General features: G+C 40.6%; 1 protein-coding gene across 1 annotated transcript in view; it reads left to right on the forward strand.

Moving 5' to 3' along the window:
- Positions 1-23,358, forward strand: part of SPEF2 (sperm flagellar 2) — a 176,129-nt gene that overhangs the window by 87,897 nt on the left and 64,874 nt on the right. The window contains 5 exon segments of the mRNA NM_001044561.1: positions 2,647-2,820; positions 7,885-7,959; positions 15,917-16,065; positions 20,923-21,050; positions 21,134-21,272. Coding sequence (NP_001038026.1) covers positions 2,647-2,820; positions 7,885-7,959; positions 15,917-16,065; positions 20,923-21,050; positions 21,134-21,272 — 665 coding nt within the window.

The raw sequence follows: 23,358 nt of genomic DNA on the forward strand, positions 1-23,358 counted from the left end.
AATCTGACTAGGAATCATGAGGCTGCGGGTTCGATCCCTGACCTTGCTCAATGGGTTAAGGATCCGGCGTTGCCGTGAGCTGTGGTGCAGGTCGCAGACATGGCTTGGATCCCCCGTTGCTGTGGCTCTGGCGTAGGCCGGCGGCTACAGCTCTGATTTGATCCCTAGCCTGGGAACCTCCATATGCCAAGGGAGCTGCCCTAGAAATGGCAAAAAGACAAAAATAAATAAATAAATAAATACTACTAATAATTATGTATTACTTTTATAATCAGAAAAAAAAAAAAAACCTTAATTTCCACTTCGGAAAAACATCGAATAGGATTGTTGCCGAAACTTGGCCTCTGTCTGCTGGTGCCGAATAGAAATGCAGAGACAGAGTTTTAGGTGAAGGAGAAAAAGATAGCTTTTATTGCTTTGCCAGGCAAAAGAGGCCACAGCCGGCTAATGCCTTAAAGACTGTGCCCTCCATTGGGAAGAATTGCAGGACGTTTTACAGTAAAAAGGAGAAAAACAGGTTTGGTTTTCAAATAGGAATCACGTTTGGGGTGAACATACATTCTTCTTTCTTTGGCGGGTGAGTCTTAGTCGTCAAAGCTGGAGTCAGGAGATCTCGGCACCATCCTGCTGCTGGTCTCCTGGATTATTGCCTGGAATAACAGTACTTTCGAAAAGGGCGTATTGATCAGAGATTAGAACAAACTAGGAAAGTTCCTGAGAAAGGTTATGTGCTAGTAATCTTTAACCCACAGGCAATTATGCTCAGGGTTCCTAATCTTTAGCTTACAAGTGATTGTATTCAGGGTGCACTTAAGTCAGGAAGAAGAACAAGGAAGGACTCTAAGCTGTTCCATTTTAAAATATTCATTTCTAAAAGAAGCATAAGGAATATAACTTTTCTGTTAGGTGTGTAAGATGCCTATATTATTATGTGTATTCCTTGGGGATCCAGGATCTGCCCCAAGGCTGCACTGTTGTTGCTTGACTGTTCCTCCCCTGTCTTTGCATCCCCTCCCTTCCCTGACCAGCAACTGTTTGAACCTGTCTGAACGTTGGAACTTAGGGAAGTCTATGGAGGCTTAAGGAGGCACATTTCCTAAAGGCAAGAAATGAGGGACACAAAGGCTTTTTGTGCCCCGGAGCCCCACAGGCCCCTGTTCAGTTGCAGAAAGAAGCCTCCTTGGCTTGCTGAATTGAAAAGAATAATCCGAGGGCAAAGGGAGTCTGTATGAAAGAAAATAGCCATACAAGGGTGCAAGTATTGGTTGTCAGTGGTACAGTGGTCAAGTTGCGGCCATTTCTAGGATGGAGCCCTGGGAAGTGGGGAGGGCAGGAGGGTGTTCCAGGAAGGGTGAGCCTGAGCCCTGAAAGACAAAGGGCCAAAACAAAAATGGGAGGCTAGACAATCAGGAATGAGCCTCACGCCGACCCCGGAACACTCACTCCCTGAATCTCTTCAAGTCTTGGCTGGATGTCACCTTCTCAGTGGCCCTACCCTGCAAAACACTCTGTTTAAAACCTGCCCCATGGCACTCCTGATCCCCTTTACTCTGTTCTATTTATTTTCTTCTAACACTTACCACCCTCCAACTTCTTATATGAATTAATTTGATGATCATATTTACAGTGAGTCTCCCACCACTAAAAACACAAGTTTCACAAGGCAGTGATTTTTCTCTTTTGTTTTACCTTTGTATCTCTGGCAACCAGAACTCTGCCTGGTGTTGTTTATATTATTATTATTATTATTATTATTATTATTATTATTATTATTATTTTATTGACAGTATTGGTAGTAGTTTTACCTTGTTGCTATAGCTCTTCTTTTCCTTCGCATCACAATTCAGATTCAATAAGTAGTTGTTGCATGAAGGAGTGAATCGCTAGGACTGAATTGAGCCCTGAGCACCATTCTAAATGGCTCATGTGTATGTGCTCCTACAAGTTGGTGTCCCACATTTCTTTTCCCTGTCGTTTCCTCCGTACCCCCACCTCTTCTGTCACATTGCTCTTCACCTTGTCTTTATGCTTTTTTCACTTTGTTGTTCCACTGAAAGTTTTGAAATAATTCTTTATTTTCCTATTCCAAGATATCAGCTACTTCTAGACTGTTAGTTTTACATTTGGCACCCCCCCTTAACAAGCCTTTCTACCAACTACATACACACACAAACATCATCATCATCATCAACATCATCAACAACATCATCATCATCATCATCATTGTCATCATCATTATCATTGTCATCATCATTGTCAGCATCATCATCATCATCATCATTGTTATCATCATTATCATTGTCATCATCATTGTCAGCATCATCATCATCATCATCATCATTGTTATCATCATCATCATCATTGTCATCATCATTATCATTGTCATCATCATTGTCATCATCATCATTGTCATTGTCATCATCATCATCACCATCAGAGGCAGGGGAAAAAGCATTTCTAACTCAGCAGAGAAGACTTCAGATCTTAGCTTTAGGGACTGGATGGTTGAAAGGAAAGCCCTAAAACATGAATTTAGCCTTAACTGAGTAAAAGCAATTTTATATTAATTTAGGTTTATCTTCGTTCAAGTGAAATAGTAGTTGTCTGGAGTCGCTAATAAAGGCCCTTATTATTATCCTTTTGAAGCGAAAAAAAAATCAGAAGAAAAGGAAGCTGAGAAAAAAGAAGAATTTTCTCTGCCTGAGGCTACACCTCCCACACCACCTGCCCCTCCTCCTTCCGAACCAGAAAAAGAGAAGGAAGCCCATCCTCCGCATGAGCGGTCCAAAACTCCCACTGCGAAAGGGAAGCCCGCATCAGGTGATTGACCGAATGGTTTATAATCCTGTTTGCTCGTTTCTTATTTTCACTTAGAAAAGAATTCTTAATTATAGTAGCAGTCCATATGTCTAGATTCAGGCTTAGAGTGCCTTCAATCACAGGAAAGCTCAGATGGAGGGGAAAGCGGTAGTGGCTGAGAGCAGGGCTGGCACAAAGCACAGGTACCTGACTGTGTGGGTGGGAAGCCAGAGTCCTCACACCCAGATCTGCTGATTAGAACAAGACCACAGATGAGAGGAGGGAGGCACAGAGCATAAGCAGAAGGAGCTTAGAGCAGATCAAGAGGACAGACATCTCTTGGCTGAGCAGTACATTTGAATTTATGTGAAGAGTGAGACCATCTTAAGAAAATGAGATTTAGCATAGCCAGCTGTCCATAAGAAGAATGGTACAAATCAATAGAATTCATTGGAGACTAGAATTTGCATGTACTGTTAATCTTCAGTGCTGTGTGATTGTCATCAGCTGGAAACAAGCACCTGCCACCTCAGTAACCGTGTACATTTATAGTATATAACAGACACAGATGGAGTTTGTGTAGAGACTGCATTTTAGCTTGTTCTTTCTAGACCCTTAACCACTAAGGACCATTAGGTAGCAGACAATATAATGACAAAGGTAAAATGCTCAATTGTTGAAATGTATGATAGCGGAAGAATGCCAGGTTCAGTTTGGTGCTATATATAGGAAACAAATGTGGCTGTAGGGTCCGGTTAGCTTTGTAAGTAGCTGGTTGTGCAGTTACACAAGACTACCTAGGTGTTCTTGATTTGGAATGCATTTCTAAACTCCATAATCTTTCTGCTTCATGGAGATTCGAGATGGGTCTGAATTTTTAATTAAATTTATTTATATTAAACAAATACATTTGAAAACTTTACTGTATATATTGTGGTCCATTAAAGACCATTGTATTCCAATAAAACTGGGCTTAACTAAAGGCAAAATGTACAAATTCTAAAAAAAAAAAAAAAATTATCGTATGAACAATAAACCTTAAAACAATTAACTAAACATACACACTTTTCCTGTTTAAAAAAAAAAAAAAAATTAGGGGAGTTCCCATCTTGGCTCAGTGGTTAACGAATCCGACTAGGAACCACAAAGTTGCGGGTTCGATACCTGACCTCGCTCAGTGGGTTAAGGATCTGGCGTTGCCGTAAGCTGTGGTGAAGGTTGAAGACACAGCTCGGATCCCGCATTGCTATGGCTGTGGTGTAGGCTGGCAGCTATAGCTCCCATTAGAACCCTAGCCTGGGAACCTCTATATGCCAAGGGTGCAGCCCTAGAAAAGACAGATATACAAAAAAAAAAAAAAAAAAAAAAAAAAGTCAGAGGTCTGGAGGACAAATGCAAAACTTAAAAATGCTGTTTAGGAGTTCCCCTGGTGGTTCAGCAGGTATGAACCCGACTATTATCTATGAGGACTTGGGTTCTATCCTGGCCTCGATCAGTGGGTTAAGAATCTGGCATTGCCGTGCACTGTGGTGTAGATGACAGACTCGGCTTGGATCCCGAGATTCTGTAGCTGTGGTGTAGGCCTGCAGCTACAGCTCTGATTTGACCACTAGCCTGGTAACTTTCATATGTCGTGGGTGCAGCCCTAAAAAGATAACAAACAAAAACAAAAGCAAATAAAATGCTGTTTAGAACTGGGAAGACAGTTTTCACAGAGGCTCAAAGGGAGCCTGGAATTACCCAACTAGGCTTTGGCCTCCCCTCCCTTTTCTCTCCTTGGCCTCAACATCAGGAGTGTCTGTGTATTTGAGCCATTCCCTGAAACAGATCTTTAGCTTTTCTGGTTACAACACAGTTCAGTCTTTAAGTTTCTTAAGTTTGCCTGTGAATTTAAAATTGTGTTTTGAATGCTATGCACTGGAGGAATAATAAAGCTATTGTTGCTTCAAAGAGTGGTTGTATCCGTCTCTTTTTTCCCACCAAGGGCAGGGCTAGTGCCTGATCTTTTAAAATGTGCAGAGTTAATCCCCACCCAGAAGCCCAATTACTGCCTTCCATCTGCAGCACATATTGGAAGGTGATCTTGGCACAGGGAGCCATTGATGGGGCAACAGAGCAGGCTGTGCTGCCCTTACAGCTTAGGGAAGCTTGGATTAGTTATTTTAGCATGAATAACAATTTTTTTCCAAAGAACATATTTTCAGAATTGAAACCCTGAGGCTTCTGAACAAGTCCAATGCAAATACCCAATCATCTTCTTTAAAAGCAGAGAAAAAAAGAAGAGAAAAATTTTTTACTAAAAAAACAAAAAGAGGAGAACTAGGGTGAAGAAGGAGGCATAGTATACTGAGTACTAACAGTCATTTTGTGCAAATATAGTTGTACATTGTATCTGGGTCTTTGACCTGAAACAGACTGTCAGATATTTCTTCCAAAAAGATAGGTTTATTTAGAATTAGAAGAGAATTGGAAGTTCCCTTTGTGGCTCAGCAGTAATGAACCTGACTAGTATCCATGAGGATGCGGGTTCCATCCCTGGCCTGACTCAGCGGCTTAGGGATCTGGCATTGCTGTGAGCTTCGCTGTAGATCACAGACGTGGCTCAGATGCTGCATTGCTTGTCGGGTAGGCTGGCAACTACAGCTCTGATTCAACCCCTAGCCTGGGAACTTCCATGTACTGCAAGTGCAACCCTAAAAAGCAAAAAATAAAATAAAATAGCAGAGAATTGTACTGCAGGGTCTGCAATCATGAGGAGCCATGTACAAGTCCCTGTATGGCCAGGGAAGGGGAATGCTTTTATAGAGTGAAAAGGAAGTTGAGGGGACAAAGTAAATGGTGCTTTTCATTGGCTGAGTTCTTGCCAAGAAAAAAAGAGTCTTTCTTCCCCCTGTATAGACAATGCTATCCTCTTAGGGCCTAAGAGCTCCCCATTCTGGTCTCCAAACTCTATAATTGTGGTTTCTGTTTATTAATGTTCTACAGTTCTGCATTTTATATCTGCTTCAGATGCAGTTGAGATTAAATTTGGAAAGCTTCAGTTATGTTCCATTAAAGGGTTAATGACCAAGTACTAATGTCAAATTTAATTTAAATGGCAGAATTGGGGAGTTCCTGTTGTGGCACAGCAGAAACGAATCCGACTAGGAAACATGAGGTTTTGGGTTCAATCCCTGGTCTCGCTTAGTGGGTAAAGGATCCAGTGTTGCATGAGCTGTGGTGTAGGTCGCAGACATGGCTCGGATCTGGTGTTGCCAAGGCTGTGGTGTAGGCCGGCAGCTACAGCTCCGATTGGACCCCTAGCCTGGGAACCTCCATATGCCACGGGTGTGGCCCTAAAAAGACAAAAAAAAAGAATATATTTTGACATTTCAGAATAAATTTTTGGAAACAATTTTTAAAAATAGTCAGAGTACATACTACCCCCAGCAGAAATCGGGCTTGCTCACAATACTTTATAAGTTCAGTGTCTTAGGTGTCTGTTTTTACCTTTTCTGTTGCCTTTTGCTACAGTTTAGAGCTAGTTTAATAGTTGGTTACCCAGGGAGTTCCCTGGTGACCTAGCAGCTTAGGATTTGGCAGTGTCACTGCTGTGGCTCAAGCTCAGTCCCTTGGGCACAGCCAAAAAATAGAAAAAAGCAGAAAAAGATCATTCCATTAAAAACTACCATTAAAAAAATAGTTTTTACCCAGAATATTGTCATTAAAACAACTAAGAGTATATCTAGACTTTTTATTAAGCCTATTTCTAAAAAAAAAAAAAAAAAAAAAGCAACGAAAAGATTTTATTTATTTATTTATGAATGAGTTTGGTGTTGGACTATTTGGATGTTTAAAAGTTCTTTTTATAGAGGTTAACAAAGTTTCAAGATTGATTCTTTCCTTCACTTATTTCAATGGAATCTTGGTTTTTGGATCTGAGATGTTTAAATGTAAGTGATGTGAGCTATGCATTTACACATTCTTATAACTATCACTTCTAAATACAAAGAATAGGTCAGACAGTCTTTCCATCACAGGCGTTTAAATTACCCCATATGTGCATTCTTCCAATGAAGGAAAACAAACAAACAAATATAGCCCAGGACAAAGAGATTGAATTTATTTGGTGAATTATGTGGGATGTAATGATATTTTCAAAGAACTATTATTTGGGACATCTTATTGACCCTTAGGTTATCAGTTTCCCATTTTCCCCTTTCCACTGTGTTTTTAACTAGATTCTGGGGAATCCAACATATATATATACACACACCCAAACCATCCTTTACAAGTTTTTTGTTTTTTTTTGTTTGTTTGTTTGTTTGTTTGTTTGTCTTTTTGCCATTTCTAGGGCTGCTCCCATGGCATATGGAGGTTCCAAGGCTAGGGGTTGAATCGGAGCTGTAGCTGCCGGTCTATGCCAGAGCCACAGCAACGCGGGATCCAAGCCACATCTGCAACCTACACCACAGTTCACAGCAATGCCGGATCCTTAACGCACTGAGCAAGGCCAGGGATCGAACCTGCAACCTCATGGCTCCCAGTCGGATTCGTTAACCACTGAGTCACCACGGGAACTCCTGCATTACAAGTTGAAGTCAATGCACAATGGAATGTAGAAGTCCCAAGGCAACCAAACATGGGGTCAAGAGAAGTTCAAGGATGCACCAGATCAAAACAATGTGGTTATTTAATGCTTCTTCAAGGTGATTTGGTATCATTTTTATTACAGATCCAGTTGTCTCATTGTATAAGGATCATTCCAGTAAATTATATCCAAATGGACTTATGACTAACTGTTAACACTCCTCAGCTATTTTGCATTAAAGAGTTTACAATCAAATTTACTCCCAAATGTTGATAGTAAACTGAGGACTCAACCTCTCAGTGTGACAGAATAGAAGAGTACTATCAGGGTTGTGATTCAAGAGTTTCAATCCGTAGCCTGCCTTCAGATCGATTTTAACTCACAGTAAAGACCTGAGCCATTTAACGCAGGTCACAAATACAACTGTTTGAGAAATAACATTTGATTGCTTAAAATCATAGCCCAGGGTATTGAAGAAACTCATCAAAGATATTTATGTATTGAATTTTGTTTAGAACCCCCCCATGGTAATCGAGAATCTCCTCAGGAAGGAAAAGGGAAGAAAAGTGAAACTTCACCCAAAAGAAAAGGTACAGATCAAGATAGATGTGATTAAATATAATTCTGCACTGTATAACTCTCAGTTGAAAATAGCTAGATTTGTGTAGTAATATGCATTGACTACTCCTCTCGGATATTTGTACATCAGCCCTTGACAAAAAAAAAAAAAAACAGAACCTCAGTCTTCCTGCACCCTGGCTCTTAGCAAAAGTCTCCTGAGAAAACTGAAGCTTGTGGGAATCATTTAGAAAATATCTAATATACAGAATTCATTATAGATAGTATAGGTGCTATCCTTGAGTTAAGCTATGCCATCAGAAATCTACGTACTAAACTATATTTCTTGCCCCCCACCCATGGAATTGCTTTCACTGATAAGCACTTTGATGTAAAGCTCCCAATCTAACATAGCAGTGGAGGTGAAGCTTTCTTTATACCATAATAACAGGATATTTTATTTTCTGAAGGGATACTATGCCCATGACATCATTCAGTGGCCCCTATGTGAAATCCTAGGTGGGAAATTTCATTCAGAATTTTCCAGGGACTGGAAAATCGTTCTTGCTCTGAGCGGCTAGATAATTAGCACCTCGAGGTGATAGCAATTCCTTTTCTATTTTGGCTGTCTAGAAGTTCAAAACCAAATTAATATCTCAGATTTTAGTATCTCGGCAAGGACATCAGTGCTTTCTAATTCCTCTCCTGGTTTTGACCTTCTACGTCAGATTGTATTTTTCCTGACCCAGAATTCATTTCCAGTGGTTTTTTTTTTTTTTCCTATTTTTATTTTAACTATTTCTCTGAAATAAGGGGGATAAAAGTTCTTTAAATAATTGATAGTTGGTAGAAGAAAATACCAGGCTCTAAAAAGCGTATTAGATTGAATGGTATATTGTATGTTGAAGCTGCAAATAGCAGCCAATTAAGAGAGGATTGGAATGCAATTATGGACACATACAGCTGACTTTTCCAGGGTCCGTGGAAATAGAGCTGTCATGAAGTATATACCTTGTTTAATTTTTCATTACAAATTACCAATTAAAGTAGCAGTCCTAGAGTGTGCAATGTTCACGAAACGATGGCTAAAAAGGATCTTTATGTTGGCATTCCAAAGATACAGAACCATGATTCTCAAAGAATCTCACTATTCTCTTATTGTATGACCTTATAGTTTTATATAACTAGTGTCATTTGGTGAGTTAACACTGAGTTGAAAATTTTAGCTAAAATTTTGGCTATAATTTATGTTCTGTTCTCACCTGTTTACAAGCAGGAGAATAATTTTCACATTTACATTATGCATGTGTTGCTTTCTTATTGTGATCAGCAAAAGCAAAGGAAAAATCAACATAGAATCATCAAAAATAGGAATTAAATATAACCATGCATATTAGGGTACGAATCATCAAGTTACATAATAATGTGCATGTTTTAAGAGTGTCCTTAGATAAAAGTATACGCACTCCAAGAAACCATGAGCAAAAACAAGATCAATCAGTGAAATATATGTTCATTGAAGTCATGCGGTTAGCTCAATTTAAGTAACTAAAAGGACTTTAAAGCATTTTTTTGCTTTTATTATTGTTTCTATTTCCATAAATTCATTTTCTGTTGTGTTTAAAACTATTTGAAATTGGTGAACTTTCAATCAAGTTTTAAAAGTCTGTTACGTAAACATGCTGTTGTTGTTTTGGAGTGTATAGCAGAATTTCCTTCATCAAGAGGAAGTCTAAATGATTTTAATTCTTAATATTTGGAACACCATTGTGGTGAACACCATCGATCGGTTGTCTGTTTACTTCATAGGCTCTTTGGTGCCAATTATTTTAAAAGCATGTCTTATGGTTTGAATAACCATCTCCTTTTCCCTTCTTTCAAACTTATTATTTCCTGCTGTTGGCACCTTTGACTCATTTCTATTTTTCTTTGCATATTAGTTCAATCCTATCCTTTCTCCCCAAAAATATTGACGCTGAAATGCCATTTACAACTCTATTTATTTATACTTTAAATATTTCTTACTATCTTCAACATTTGCCACCGTCCCATTTTATTCCTTCATTAAATAAGGGCTTTTCAACTCTGTGACCTTACCTATAAGGTGTTAATTAGGAGCTAAACGGAGAGTTTTCTTTAATCAATCAATTTCAGAAAATGCTGTGTTATACCAAATTAAAATATTTCTAATTACAGGAGATACATATCTATAGATCTTTCCATGTGTCTCTCTAAGGCCATGGGAGACTGTGGAACATCCCCAGACATTGTGGCTGCAGCATCCTCTCTTGGGGGAGTGGACCTTAGGACTAGAGTTCTGTGGAACAAATGTTTGGAAATCATGTCCTCTTCAGTTCTGTGGCCTGCCTGTATATTAGCATCGGTGCTGTTCTAGTGCTAGCCTCCTGATATGACTTACATTTTAGGTGCTATCAGGCCACTTAGCAATAGATGCAATGTCAATGTTATATATGTTAAAGATATTTAATTGGAAGGACTTGGAAGAACAGAGAAAAAAAAAAAAGATGAAAGTGAAATGAAATTGAAATACCTAGATGCAACTACTAAAGCAGTGGCTCTTAAAGTGCAGTCCTGAACCAGCAGTACCTGCATCACCTGGGAACTTATTAGAAATACAAATAATACAAATACTTGGTCCTACCCCAGACCTACTGAATCCGAAACTCCTGGAGGGCCCCAGCAGTTTGTGTTTTAATAAGCCCTCTATGGAATTCCGCTGATCACTAAAGTTGAAGAAGAACTAGTATAGTTCTGGAACCAAAGGCTTATTGCACTATGCTAGCCATTGGACTATCTGAAACATTGCTATTTCCAATGCATTATTTATAATACACCCTCTTCCCCAAAATATTTAAGTTGGATAATAATTTAGAACACAACAGGTATATAACAATACCTTGAAATAGATATAAAAAGCCCAGAGATATTCTAAGATTAATTTCTAAGGTACATTTTTTTATCACCTAGGGCCTTGACAGTATGTGGTACCATGTACAAGGTCTGAGTAGATTTTATAGCAAATGCAAAATGTCTTTCATCTGAAAATTGATGCTAGGCATCAGGAAGTTGATGATTAATTTACGATCATGGTTCAGATAGCAAAACTCAACAATTTTATAATATAATTTATAATCATAATAAAATAATATAATTTATAATTTTAACAACACACTACATAGTACCTACCCTGTGCCAGGCACTATACAAGATAGTTTTCATCTATAATCTCACTAAATGCTCATAATCACCTCTGAAGTAGAAATGATCATTTCCTGCTTCAAAATGAGGGAGCTGAGAGTCAAAATAGATAAGGTAGTGTTTTGTTAATAGTAATCATTAACCTATGAAAAGGAAAAGCTAGAGCATCTTCACACTTTGAATCTACCCGCTGTGTTAACTCTCAGCACTATCGCTCCCCTTGATTTTGCCTTAATACCATTACCTGATTTAAATGAATTAAATAATATTATTTTGTACTCTTAAGTATAAGTCTTTCAATAAAGTGATTTCTCAGACAATAGTTTTTAATCAATTTGTCATCCTGAGTAGAAAAATTAAATTGTAATTTAATTGCAATGCAGTGTGCATGGAATACAGTCTTAAAATGAACTTATGAGCCAAGTCAATAGTATTAAAAGAACTGCTCTAAGCATAGAGATTTCCAAGTATCAATCTAATGAACACTTTTGAATATGAATCATCAATAGACACTAAGTCAATAAAGTGTGACCGTCAGGTGCATGGGCTCTGGAGCCAGCCTGCCTGGATGAAATTCTCACTCTGCCATTTACCATCTGAGTGACTTAGGGCAGGTCACTTGACATTAGCAGGCCTCAGCAACCTCACATGTAAAACGAGGCCATAAAAGTAATAAAGGTAACTTCTCACAAGTTCCCATTGTGGCTTAGCAGGTAATGAACGCAATTACTATCCATGAGGATACAGGTTCGATTTCTGGCCCCACTCAGTAGGTTAAGGATCTGGCATTGCTGTGAGCTACAGTGTAGGTTACAGATGAGGCTCGGATCTGGCGTTGCTGTGGCTGTGGCATAGGTGGACAACTGCAGCTCCAATTCAACCCCTAGCCTGGAAACTTCCATATGCCACCCTGTGGCCCTAAAAAAAAAAAAAAAAAAAAAAAAAAAAGTAACTCCTCTGTGGCTATTGCAAGGAATAAGTAAATATACAAAAAGTAGATGGAACAGGATCTGGCTCAGAGTGAATACATATGGAGTATAACTTTTTGGCTCCAGACCAAATTATTAAAGACTGTGGGCAGAATGGGGAATCCATAGCAAAGTTTGCTTAAGGACTTCCCAAAGCTTTCCACTGTATAATCATACTAAAATTGTTCTTTAGTATATAGTTACACTAAAATCAGTTCCGATAGGCAATCCCAGATCATCAGTCCTCATTACTTTATAGTTGTCCACATTTCCCATCATCTCCAGCTCCCCAGAGAGTAACAACATGAATGCTAGGACACAGAGCAGAGGAAATATTCCCCAAATAGCTTCTCAGTAGAGATTTAGAGAATGAGCTGATTCATGTTCCATCACTGGCTTCTTACTTGACACTGACTCCCTTTTCTTCCTGGCCACGTTGCTTCAGAGCTAAAATTTTCATCTTATCCAAGGCATCCTGAGTCACTACTTCCTTTGTCACTGTTTGCAGCCAGATGGCCATTACCACCATGTGTTAATAACAAAGAGCCTGTTTTTTGTTCTTTGGCTGGATGTGGAGTTGATTTTGTTTGTTTGTTTTTCTGAATCAAAGCAGGAATAAAGCCATCATTGTTAACCAATCTTCTAGCATCTACCTAGTGAAGCTCTTAATTAAATCAGATACTAGTAGGAAATATTTTAGGACTGAAAAGTAATAATAATGCCTTTCTTTAAAAAAAAAAATCAGAAGACATTCCATATCTTTTCCTCCTTCCTACAATCTTCTCATCTTCTCTTCCTATACTCTTAAGGGCCAACTTAATCTGAAAGTGCTGTAGTTTTCTTAATGTCCTCTCATCAATTGATGAACTTTATTCTTATCTTTACTGAGTTCCTATGTTATTTTCTTTGCTGAAACCTGTAGTTTGGTCGTTTCAGCTTTGACAGATAACATCATTAAATCAACCCCATGTCCTAAAATTGCACTTTTTCTTTTGACCTTATTTTATTTGTACTTGCTCTAGTTCCATGTGCTTCTGTGTGATACCATTAGGTTCTTATATCTGGACCAAAAAAAAAAAAAATGGCTAAAATATATCACTACCATGTGCTAAGCATAGATTATCCTCCATTCTTTTTATGCATGAAGAATAAGGACACTAAGGACTCAAAAATCCAACTTCCAAATGAAAACAAATATCTTATTAGAAACCGAAGCCTTCATATGGTTGAATAGGTTTGTGACATTTAAGATATTGGTAGAGGAATTCCCATCGTGGCTCAGCAGAAACGAATCTGACTAGTATCCATGAGCACGCAGGTTCGACCCCTGGCCTTGCTTAGTGGGTTAAGGATCTGGTGTTGCCATGAGCTGTGGTGTAGGTTGAAGATGTGGCTCAGATCCCACGTTGCTGTGGCTGCGGCATAGACCGGCAGCTACAGCTCTGATTCAACCCCTAGCCTGGGAACCTCCCCATATGCTGCAGGTGTGGCCCTAAAAAAAAAAAGACAAAAGAGATGTTGATAGGTTTTATTCAAAAGTGACATCTATTTTCCCTCACTGTGACATGGATACATTTTTATTCATTCAAATCTTTTTCCCTTAGCATTTTCATTGTTAAAAATTATATAAAATTAAATGAAACCAAAGCACATACTCCAAATTTATTCTCTGGCTCTCTTAGTTTTCACTGAATGGTCATGATAGGTAAGAAAAGGAGAATTTCATTCCAATCTCACATTTATAATTACAACATCTCCCTAGAAATCCTCCTTAGGATAATTCATTTTGAAGTGGCTATAGAGTTATCACTTTTATTTCACCAGAGATTCAGGTCAGAGAATAAAAAATTATTGCATAGAAAAATATATCAAATTATGAACATTTTTGGTTTATTGCCTGAACAAAGAAGTTCTGTGTCTAGTCACTTATGATGGAGCATGATAATGTGCAAAATAGAATGTGTACATGTGTGTGTAACTGGGTCACCATGCTGTACAGTAGAAAAAAAATGTATTGGGGAAAAAACTATTTAAAAAATAATAATAACAAAAAATAAAATAAAATAAAAATAAAATCTGGATACAGCTTTAAACAGCTTTAAACAGTAGACAACAAAACTGTTTAAATGTATAAGTAGAAGTCACCTAAGCTGTCCACAAGGCATAATTGAGAATTCTCCCCCTACTTATAATACATATGTTTTAACTAGTCTAAATGTGGAAGATTATTTATTTTTCTAAACAGCATTATCATTCATTAATACTCATAAAAAGAAATATATTTGGAGGAAAGAAAGTGCTGCAAATTCCATAGGCATCTATAAACTGTATCTGAAAGCTTCATAAGTAATCTGAGAGTGAGGGGATTTAAACTGAATGAATTTCTAAACTATAATAACTTTGATCCTTTAAGGAGATATTGGTGCTTTCTTCTTCTTTTCTTTTTCCGGGAGAACCTGGGGCATATGGAAGTTCCTGGGCCAGAGCTGCAGCTGGGGCCTGCTCCACAGCCATGGCAATACCAGATCCGAGGTGCCTCCGGGACCCACGCTGCAGCTTGCAGCAACACTGGATCCTTAACCCACTGAGTGAGGCCAGAGATCAAACCCGCATCCTCATAGAGACAATGTCTGATCCTTAACTCGCTGAGCCACAAGGGGATCTCTGAGGAAATATTGGTGCTTCCTGAGTTTAGGTACTTTGATTGGTTGCAAGATCTTTCAGACCATGAGGGTACCACTTCACTGGTCTGGATTCCCCTCTTGATGTTCTCCGGATAGTGGAGCACATGTCCCCTCTGGATTCTGAACTGAAATGAAGCCTCTTTCTCATCCTCTTTCCCCACCTCCCTCTCCCACTTCTTCCTCCTCCCTCCTCTCTCTTTCCTTTCTCTCCTCTTCTCCCCCCACCCCTTCTCTCTGTCTCTCATGCCTTAATTCAGTCAAACTTATAGCAAAGCAGTTGCCTTCATCCATACACACCCTGACTGTAGCAAGAAACATAGCTGCCTGCTCAGAAACCCTGTGTCTCATCCAGGGAACGTGGGGATATATGTGGGAATGTGCAGGAGCTGCAACACCCCTCCCCTCCCCTCCAGCCCTTACTGACTCCAGCTGACTCTTACAATAGGGTCCTTTCTCCCTGCTCCTCCCCTGGGTTTCAAGGAACACCCAAGAGCACCGCTCCTGTTATAGCTACCCTCTTTCTTATTCAGGGTGAAAGTTTCATTTGCCAGTCTTTGCAGTAGGAAATGAAATATCCTTTTCTCTGGACTCTAAACTTTGTAAAAAATCATGTGTTCCTTGTGAAAGCAAGGACAGAGATGAACATAAAATATCAAGTTCCATAGCTAATTTGACAAGAGAAGTATTGCTTTAAAAAAAAAAAAAACTGCTATTGGGGAGTTCCAGTCCTGGCACAGTGAAAATGAATCCCACTAGGAACCATGAGGTTTCGGTTTGATCCCTGGCCTCACTCAGTGGGTTAAGGATCTGGCGTTGCTGTGAGCTGTGGTGTAGGCTGGCAGCTGTAGCTCTGATTCCACTCCTAGCCTGGGAACCTCCATATGCTTCAGGTGCAGCCCTAAAAAGAAAAAGAAAAAGTAGCTGCTATGGGTATTGTTTGGTTAATTTGGGGTCTGTAGAGAATGAGATTTTTTTTTATTTGATAAGATTGCCCAAAGTTGCTTAAAAAGTAGTTAATGGATTGCCTGAATTCCCTGGCAGTCATAGATTTATTCATCCACCAGAATCTGGCCCCATTCATCTCCTTGTAATGGAATGGTTTACTCTGCATGTTTAAGGTTCTCCTAGAGGAAAATCGCCAGGTGGGAAGGCGCCAGTAAAGAAATCACCCGCTGACTCCACAGATGTGTCACCTGTTCCCGCAGTGCCACCCCCATCTAAGCCAGGATCAGAAGAGTGGGTGTTCGTGAATGAACCAATTCCTGAGGTATGGCAGTTTCGAGTCCAGCTAATAGAATCTATTCTTTGTCCTCTTTGTAGTGATTTACACCATCATTTGCACCATCCAAAAGGCCTGTCATAGCTTGTTTTACATATAAATACACACACACACATACACACACACACACACACACACACACACACACACATATATATCTGAGATGATCTTTTGAGAATATTCATTGAGGCACGTCCCATGCTTTCTCTATTCCATGGAGTTTCTGAGTCATGCTTTGAGCGGCTGTGAGTGCTGCAGTCAGAGGAACAAATGGGTTTTGTGAGGACCAATTTTTGTTCCCAAGGACAAGCAGAGATGCAGGTTCCTGGAAGAATGACTCCCTGAGAACACATATTCAGCAAATTACAGCCCTCCAGCCAGTCCTCATACCCACATCATAATGCTTTCAAATGAAGTTTAACCCCTGACCTTTCTGCAATAGAAGGAAAATTTTTTTTTGTTTTGTTTTTTTGTTTTGTCTTTTTGCTATTTCTTGGGCCGCTCCCGCGGCATATGAAGGTTCCCAGGCTAGGGGTCCAATCGGAGCTGTAGCCCCCGGCCTACGCCAGAGCCACAGCAACACAGGATCCGAGCCGCGTCTGCAACCTACACCACAGCTCACGGCAACGCCGGATCGTTAACCCACTGAGCAAGGGCAGGGACCGAACCCGCAACCTCATGGTTCCTAGTCGGATTCGTTAACCACTGCGCCACGACGGGAACTCCAGAAGGAAAATTTTGATGCTAACTAAACGAATAAAGGAACAGAGAGCTGTCTGGTCTGAGCTCTTTAAATGGGTCCCCAAGTGTCAGGCAAGGAGATGCCCAGGTGAGCCTTGGAAGTTCCATTCAGTTCCTTCTTCTCTGACAGCTGCAAAGCTCGGATGCCCCCAGGCCAATCTGGCTGCTTAAATAGATAAAATCACCTTGGAAACCTCACACAGAACAGTCTTTCTTTTAGACTTTTTAAAAGACAAAGATTTTTTTTTTAAAAAAAGACAGTCTCTATCTTCTTAATTTCAGTCCTCTGTGGTTTCTTATTCTTATAAACTCTCAGCCCTGACCATCTGTGCCAGGCATTTGAGACCCAATCATGAATTGCAGTTATCATTGTATGTTCCTAGGGTAATGTCTCACTTATCTCCCTGATTAAATTATAAGCTCTTTGGGTGAGGATAGGAACATGTGGGATAATTCCCTGTATTCAACACAGAATCGAATGCAGTGAAGAGAATATTAGCGATTCTTGACAGGGTTCTGATGAATTCATTAGCACTGAGGGTGAAATTAGAACAGAAAATATTTAAAAGTGAGACCATTACATGATGTAATTATGGGTGTGTGTAATTAATAGCACTCAGCCAAAGAGCAGCTACTTTAAAAAATTAGAGATATATATATATATATATATATATATAAATTTATATAGATATAAAATACAGAATACAGAAGTGTTTCTTGGGAAGGAGTTGAAATTAAAATGATATTATTTGGCAGGACTTGTAGAGTAAGGGGCAAAAATATTAAAATCTAATCCTTAACTCCAAACCTTAAAGCGCTTGAGAGAAATAAATTCATAGAGGACAAGAGGAAAATAGAGAACATGAGTGAAAAATAAAGATTCACGCTGAGATAGGGTACCAGCTTCCATTGCAGATCTTCTAGCAGTCAGGACCTGGCAGAAAACAGATGACAACTTAAGGGGAGTTGAATATATATGTGTGTGTATATATATTTCAATAAAGGACTATGTATCCATATACAGATGGGCAATAAATAACGAAACCTACAAGGATGAGGTTATTACCCCCAAACAAGGGATAGCCAGGAACTATTATGGCCCCTAGTCTTGAGAAGGCAAGGACCGACCTGGAGCAGATTCTGGGACCTCAAGAAAGCCTGTGTGCCTGTGTATGGAGAGGGCTATCTGCCAGGGGCTGTGGCCTTCCCAGAGGATCCAGCCACCCACAATGGCCCAGCATAGAGGAGCAGGGAAGCACATAACCAGACTTCATGCCCTCTCTGCTCTCACATCTCTTGCCCAGAAGGTGGAGGGCAAGGGAGTTTCCTGAAGTAGTTCAGTAAGTTAGCCTCCCAGGAGCTGAGTAGGATAAAGAATGAAGGATGGGAAATTGGTTTGGAGGGACGATGGGAAGGTACACAGCCTGGATCGCTAGTTACACAAGTGAAACCATATAGAGAACACCTTTTGCTACAACTAGAAGGAGCCTAGAACCTGGAAACAAAGCAAACCACAGGCTCTACTCTAGCCCTTTTCCTCTAAGCTTCTCACACTTGAGCTGCAGAGCTTATGTGGCAAGGGAGGGGGAAGGCAGGTACCTAGTTAAATAAATTCAAATTTCAGATAATCAATGAAAAAATGTATATATATTATGTATACATTATGTGTGTGTGTGTGGTGTGTGTGGGCATCCTATACCTTACCTGGTAATCCCAGGTCCAGGCCCTCCAGGGGCCCCAGATGTTCCTTACCTCAGTCGGCCTTTGGGAGGAGACAGAGGGAAAGAGAGATAGAGAAATTGCTCCCATACCTGGCTCTCTCAGGTGGAGTCAGCAGCCAAGTTCAAGGAGAGCCTGGGACCTTCTCCCTTTTCTGGCCACCAGGGAAGGTGCAGAGAAAACCAAGGAGGCAATCATGTGAGAGATCTTTGCTTTCCAGCTTCTGAAGCTTGGGAGTGTATTTGCTTTGGCTACCAATTTCCTTTTATGCTCAGTCTTCTCCAAAGAACGGAAGACTATTTCATTGGAAAGGATAGGTCTGAACATCTAGTCACATCGCATAAAGTTCGAATCCCCAGACACAGAAACATTATATCCCAGAGACTGAAAGAACCTATAGCTATGAAGTCATCAATAAATCATAGAAATCACAGAGGATCCAGGAGAATCTGGAAGCCCAGATGTGGGCAAATGCCTAAATGTTGAATAGAAGGTGGATGGGATTTAGTAGCATTTAAGACCAGTGATCTAGACATTAATCCCTGACAAAATCTGAAGGAAATGATTAAACACATGCCTTCTGAGCACTTACAAAATACAAAACGATCCCTCAGAGCTCAGACAGGTCCCCTAGGCTAAGCCTTGCTGAACTGGCCTCTTCCTTTTCCTTGTTAGCAAAGTCGGGGCAGGAAAGTACCATAAACAGAGTATATCTTGAATTCAAAATAGTATTTCTCAGTGAAATTCTTGCAGATAAATGAAGCTGACAGCAGGATGTTAAGTCAATAAGGTCCATTCTTCAGTGGTAACTCCCCCACACAGGGTGTAAATTAATGGCTTGAAGTCACGGGGATGGAGGCTTAGTAGAGGGCCTACTAAAATGATCTTGGCATCACTCTGGATATACATTTTGTACAGAGATGATGAAAAACTTGAAACCAGAGGGGAAATCTAGGTTTGTTTGGGTTTTTTTGTTTGTTTGTTTGTTTTTTAAGGTATTAATGTCAGAGGAGCATTAAAGGAATTGTAATTTTTTTTTTTTTTGGTCTTTTTAGGGCCACACCCACAGCATATGGAAGTTCCCAGGCTAGGAGTTGAATAGGAGCTGTAGCTGCTGGCCTACACTACAGCCAAGTAACACCAGATCCGAGCCATATCTGCAACCTACACACAGCTCATGGCAACACCGGATCCTTAAGCCACAAGCGAGGCCAGGGATTGAACCTGCATCCTCCTGGATACTAGTCTGGTTCGTTTCCTCTGAGCCATGATGGGAACTCCAGGAATTGTAAATTTTTAATTTAGATGAATGAATACTTGAAGATGGTTGGATGTAAAATCATGAGTCTTTAGAATTTGATGGAGCCATTCCATCTAAAAATGTAACCGATGATAAAATCAGGTTCAAATGAGTCTACACACACCCATATTCACATTTGTTGAGTACCTGTTCTTTGCCAATGCTGTAATAGATGCTGGGAATATGAAAATAAGCAAGTTTCATCCTGAATTCCAGCCTACCTCTCCTCACTAATGTCTTCAAATACTTAGCAGGCTGTCATAGGGAAGACAGCCCGAATGTAGCCTGTTCCTCTCCAAGGGGCACAGCTAGGGCTTATACATGGAAACTGCAGGAAGGCAGAGTTCTGCTCAACGAGAAAGAATTTTCCACTAACCCAGGTTGTGTGACCCTGGAGGGGGTTGCCTTGAAATGCCATGCTCGATGCATGAGTGAGGTCCACAGAGAGAATGGCTAATCTTCTCTGGATCTCTTAGCATTTCTTAGTTAGAGAGGAAGTTAGCCCAGATTTTGGAGTTCCGTCATGGCTCAGTGGAAACGAATCTGACTAGTATCCATGAGGGCACCAGCATGATCCCTGGCCTCACTCAGTGAGGCAGAGTGTGACATCTGTGACCATTCAATTCATTCATTCAATAAATATTTCCCAGACCCTGTGGGAATTATAGGAAAAACTGAATAGTGGTGAATTAGACAACCGTTCTTCCTGGTTTTATGAGACTGCTATTCTAGAGGTGAACATAGACAAATAAATAAGCAATTACAATTAATGTCATCGATACTCTAATGGGAGAAGTACAGGGTGCAAAAATGGAACTTCAGAACTTCAGAGGATGTCCTTACAGGCTTGTTGGATCAGGGCAGGATTTCTGGAAGAATTGTGTCTGGGCTGGGACCTGAAGAATGATTTGGAATAGGATTTAGCTGGGGGAGCAGGAGGAAGGAGGAGAAAGAAGTTTCACAGAAATGCTTTCAGTAGCTGCAGTTCCATCTTGATCTTCTCGCTTTGTAGTGCCCTTTTGACTCAATTATTCAGAAGAATTTTCACTTTGAAATTATGATTTTTGTGCTTTACCATTTAACAGGAAATACCCTTATTTTTAGTACCTTACTGGAAACTGATAGAAAATTCCTATATAAATTCCATCAAAACAGTACTCAGGCACCTGAGAGAAGGCCAGCACACCGTGCTTGCTTACTTATATGATACCAGGTAAGTCACATTTCCAAAGTTACAATTGCGTTGTTGTCAGATGTGACGTGGAAGCTCCATCTCATTCTCCAAATCCCTTACAGAACAGGTTTCCAGCAATTTCTAAGGCGTCCGGACCACAAGCAAAATTTTGTGTCTCAGTGGCAGGCTGATTTCAACTCTCTTCCTGATGACCTGTGGGAAGATGAGGAAACGAAGGCGGAACTGCACCAAAGAGTGAATGTAAGGGAATCTGTAACCTGCTGGGCCAGGGTCGCCACACTCTCATATCTTGTAGTGAAAAAGCCTAATCCATCCCCTTCTTATCTCTTGGGGTGGGAGGATGAGGAGGGAAATGGTTTGAACACTTACCTGCCAACTTTCAAGAGCAATGGCTCTTCTGCACTTTGAGTTCCAAATGGGAATATGGTGGCCGATGCCATCCTATTCCAATGCCCATGTTCTGGAAGGAGCCAAGGCCAGCACAGGAGCATTCTAGGCACCTGTTGTGTGGACTCCTTACCCCTTTGTTGGGTCATGTAAGGGTGTCCAGGGCTGGTATTAAGTATCTTTGAGGCAGCTTTATGGTTGGTTGATGTCAGGGAGCAAGGGAATGAGGAACATCACACAAAGTCTAAGGTGTTGCCTCCATTGACTAGATCCCTTGAGGGAAGGTACCAAATCTTGTACAGACATCTTTGTTATCTCCAGCAAGCAGAGTGCCTGGATTATTTTATAAATTCATAAATGGAGTATATTACCCTGATGCTTTAGAAAAGGTCCTCTGGAGTTCCCCAATGGGTTAAGAACCCAGCATAATCTCTGCGGATGCAGGTTAGATCCCTGGCCTCACTCGGTGGGTTGAGGATCCAGTGTTGCCCTGAGCTGTGGTGTAGGTCACAGATGCATCTCAGATTCCACCTTGCTGTGGCTATGGTGTAGGCTGGCAGCGGCAGCTCCGATTCGACCCCTAGCCCAGGAACTCCCTTACACCACAGGTATGGCTATAAAAAGGAAAAAATTAAAGAGAAAATAAAAGGTCCTCTGATGTTCTAGAAGCTGATTTCAGTCTCTTACCTTTTATCTTTCTGGCGTAGATTTGCAGAGCCCCCTATCCTGTCAGGGGAATTCTTTCCCTTGCCACTCACTAACCTTAAGTGTAGGCACTAGTAGCCAAATCTGATTATAATCTCAATATTTATTTGTACAACCAAAAAATTGCCATCTCTATCCCATGCCCCATTTATCTGTTCTGTCAATATTTACTGAGCATCTATCATGGTCCTAGCACTGCTCAGGCTTCTGGGTGCAACAGTGAACAAAAAGACTCTACCTCATGATGTTAATGTTTGGAAGCCAGAAGCCAAAGAATAAGCAATAAAGAGGTAAACATATCGTGAGGTGTCATTGGCAATAAGAGCATGTGAAGAAGGAAGGTAGGGCTGGTGGGAAAAGAACACTGGCCTACTTTATATGGTGATTGGGGAAAGGCCCAAGGAGAAGGTGACTTTTTATTTTTTTATTTTTTTGTCTTTTTCAGGGCTGCACCCATGGCATATGGAGGTTCCCAGGCTAGGGGTCGAATCGGAGCTGTAGCCGCTGGCCCACAGCCACAGCAAAGCAGGATCCAAGCCGCATCTGTGACCTACACCACAGTTCACGGCAACACTGGATCCTTAACCCACTGAGCAAGGCCAGGGATCGAACCTGCGTCCTCATGGATGCTAGTCATATTCATTTTCCTCTGAGCCACGACAGGAACGCCAAGAAGGTGATATTTGAGCAAACTCAGGACAGGAGTGATTGCTTGAGCCATGCAGATCGGGGAAGGAAGAGTGTATCAGGCATAGGGAAGAGCAAAGGCACTGAAGGGGGAAGGATGCTTGGTCTGTGTGAGGAACAGCAAAGAGCCTGGTGTGGCTGGAGCCGAGTCAGCACAGGCCAGAGTGGTTGGTGATGAAGTCAGAGAGGTCCTAGGGGACCAGATTACCCGATGCCTTGGAGGTCATTATCGGGATATTGGTGTCCACCTGAATGAGAGTTGAAGGCTTGCTTCTAGTTTAAAAAGAATCTGTCTGTAAAACAAAATAAAACAAACAAACAGAATAGCTGGAGAGCATTCAACAGCTGCGAAGCTGTTGAAATGAAGCAAAGGGGTTATGGTGACGTGGATGAGCGGGTGCTGGCAGGTTTAATCTAGGAGATATCGCATTAACAAATGTCCTAGGAAACTGAAGAATTTTACCTGTTCTTAGACATTCCCCAAACAGGAATCCTTAAATATATCTGCCTTTTCTGTCTCTTTATCCCCTATTTTTTTTTCTTTTGC

Source organism: Sus scrofa, chromosome 16 (assembly GCF_000003025.6).
Source record: "Sus scrofa isolate TJ Tabasco breed Duroc chromosome 16, Sscrofa11.1, whole genome shotgun sequence".
Taxonomy (NCBI): Eukaryota; Metazoa; Chordata; class Mammalia; order Artiodactyla; family Suidae; genus Sus; species Sus scrofa.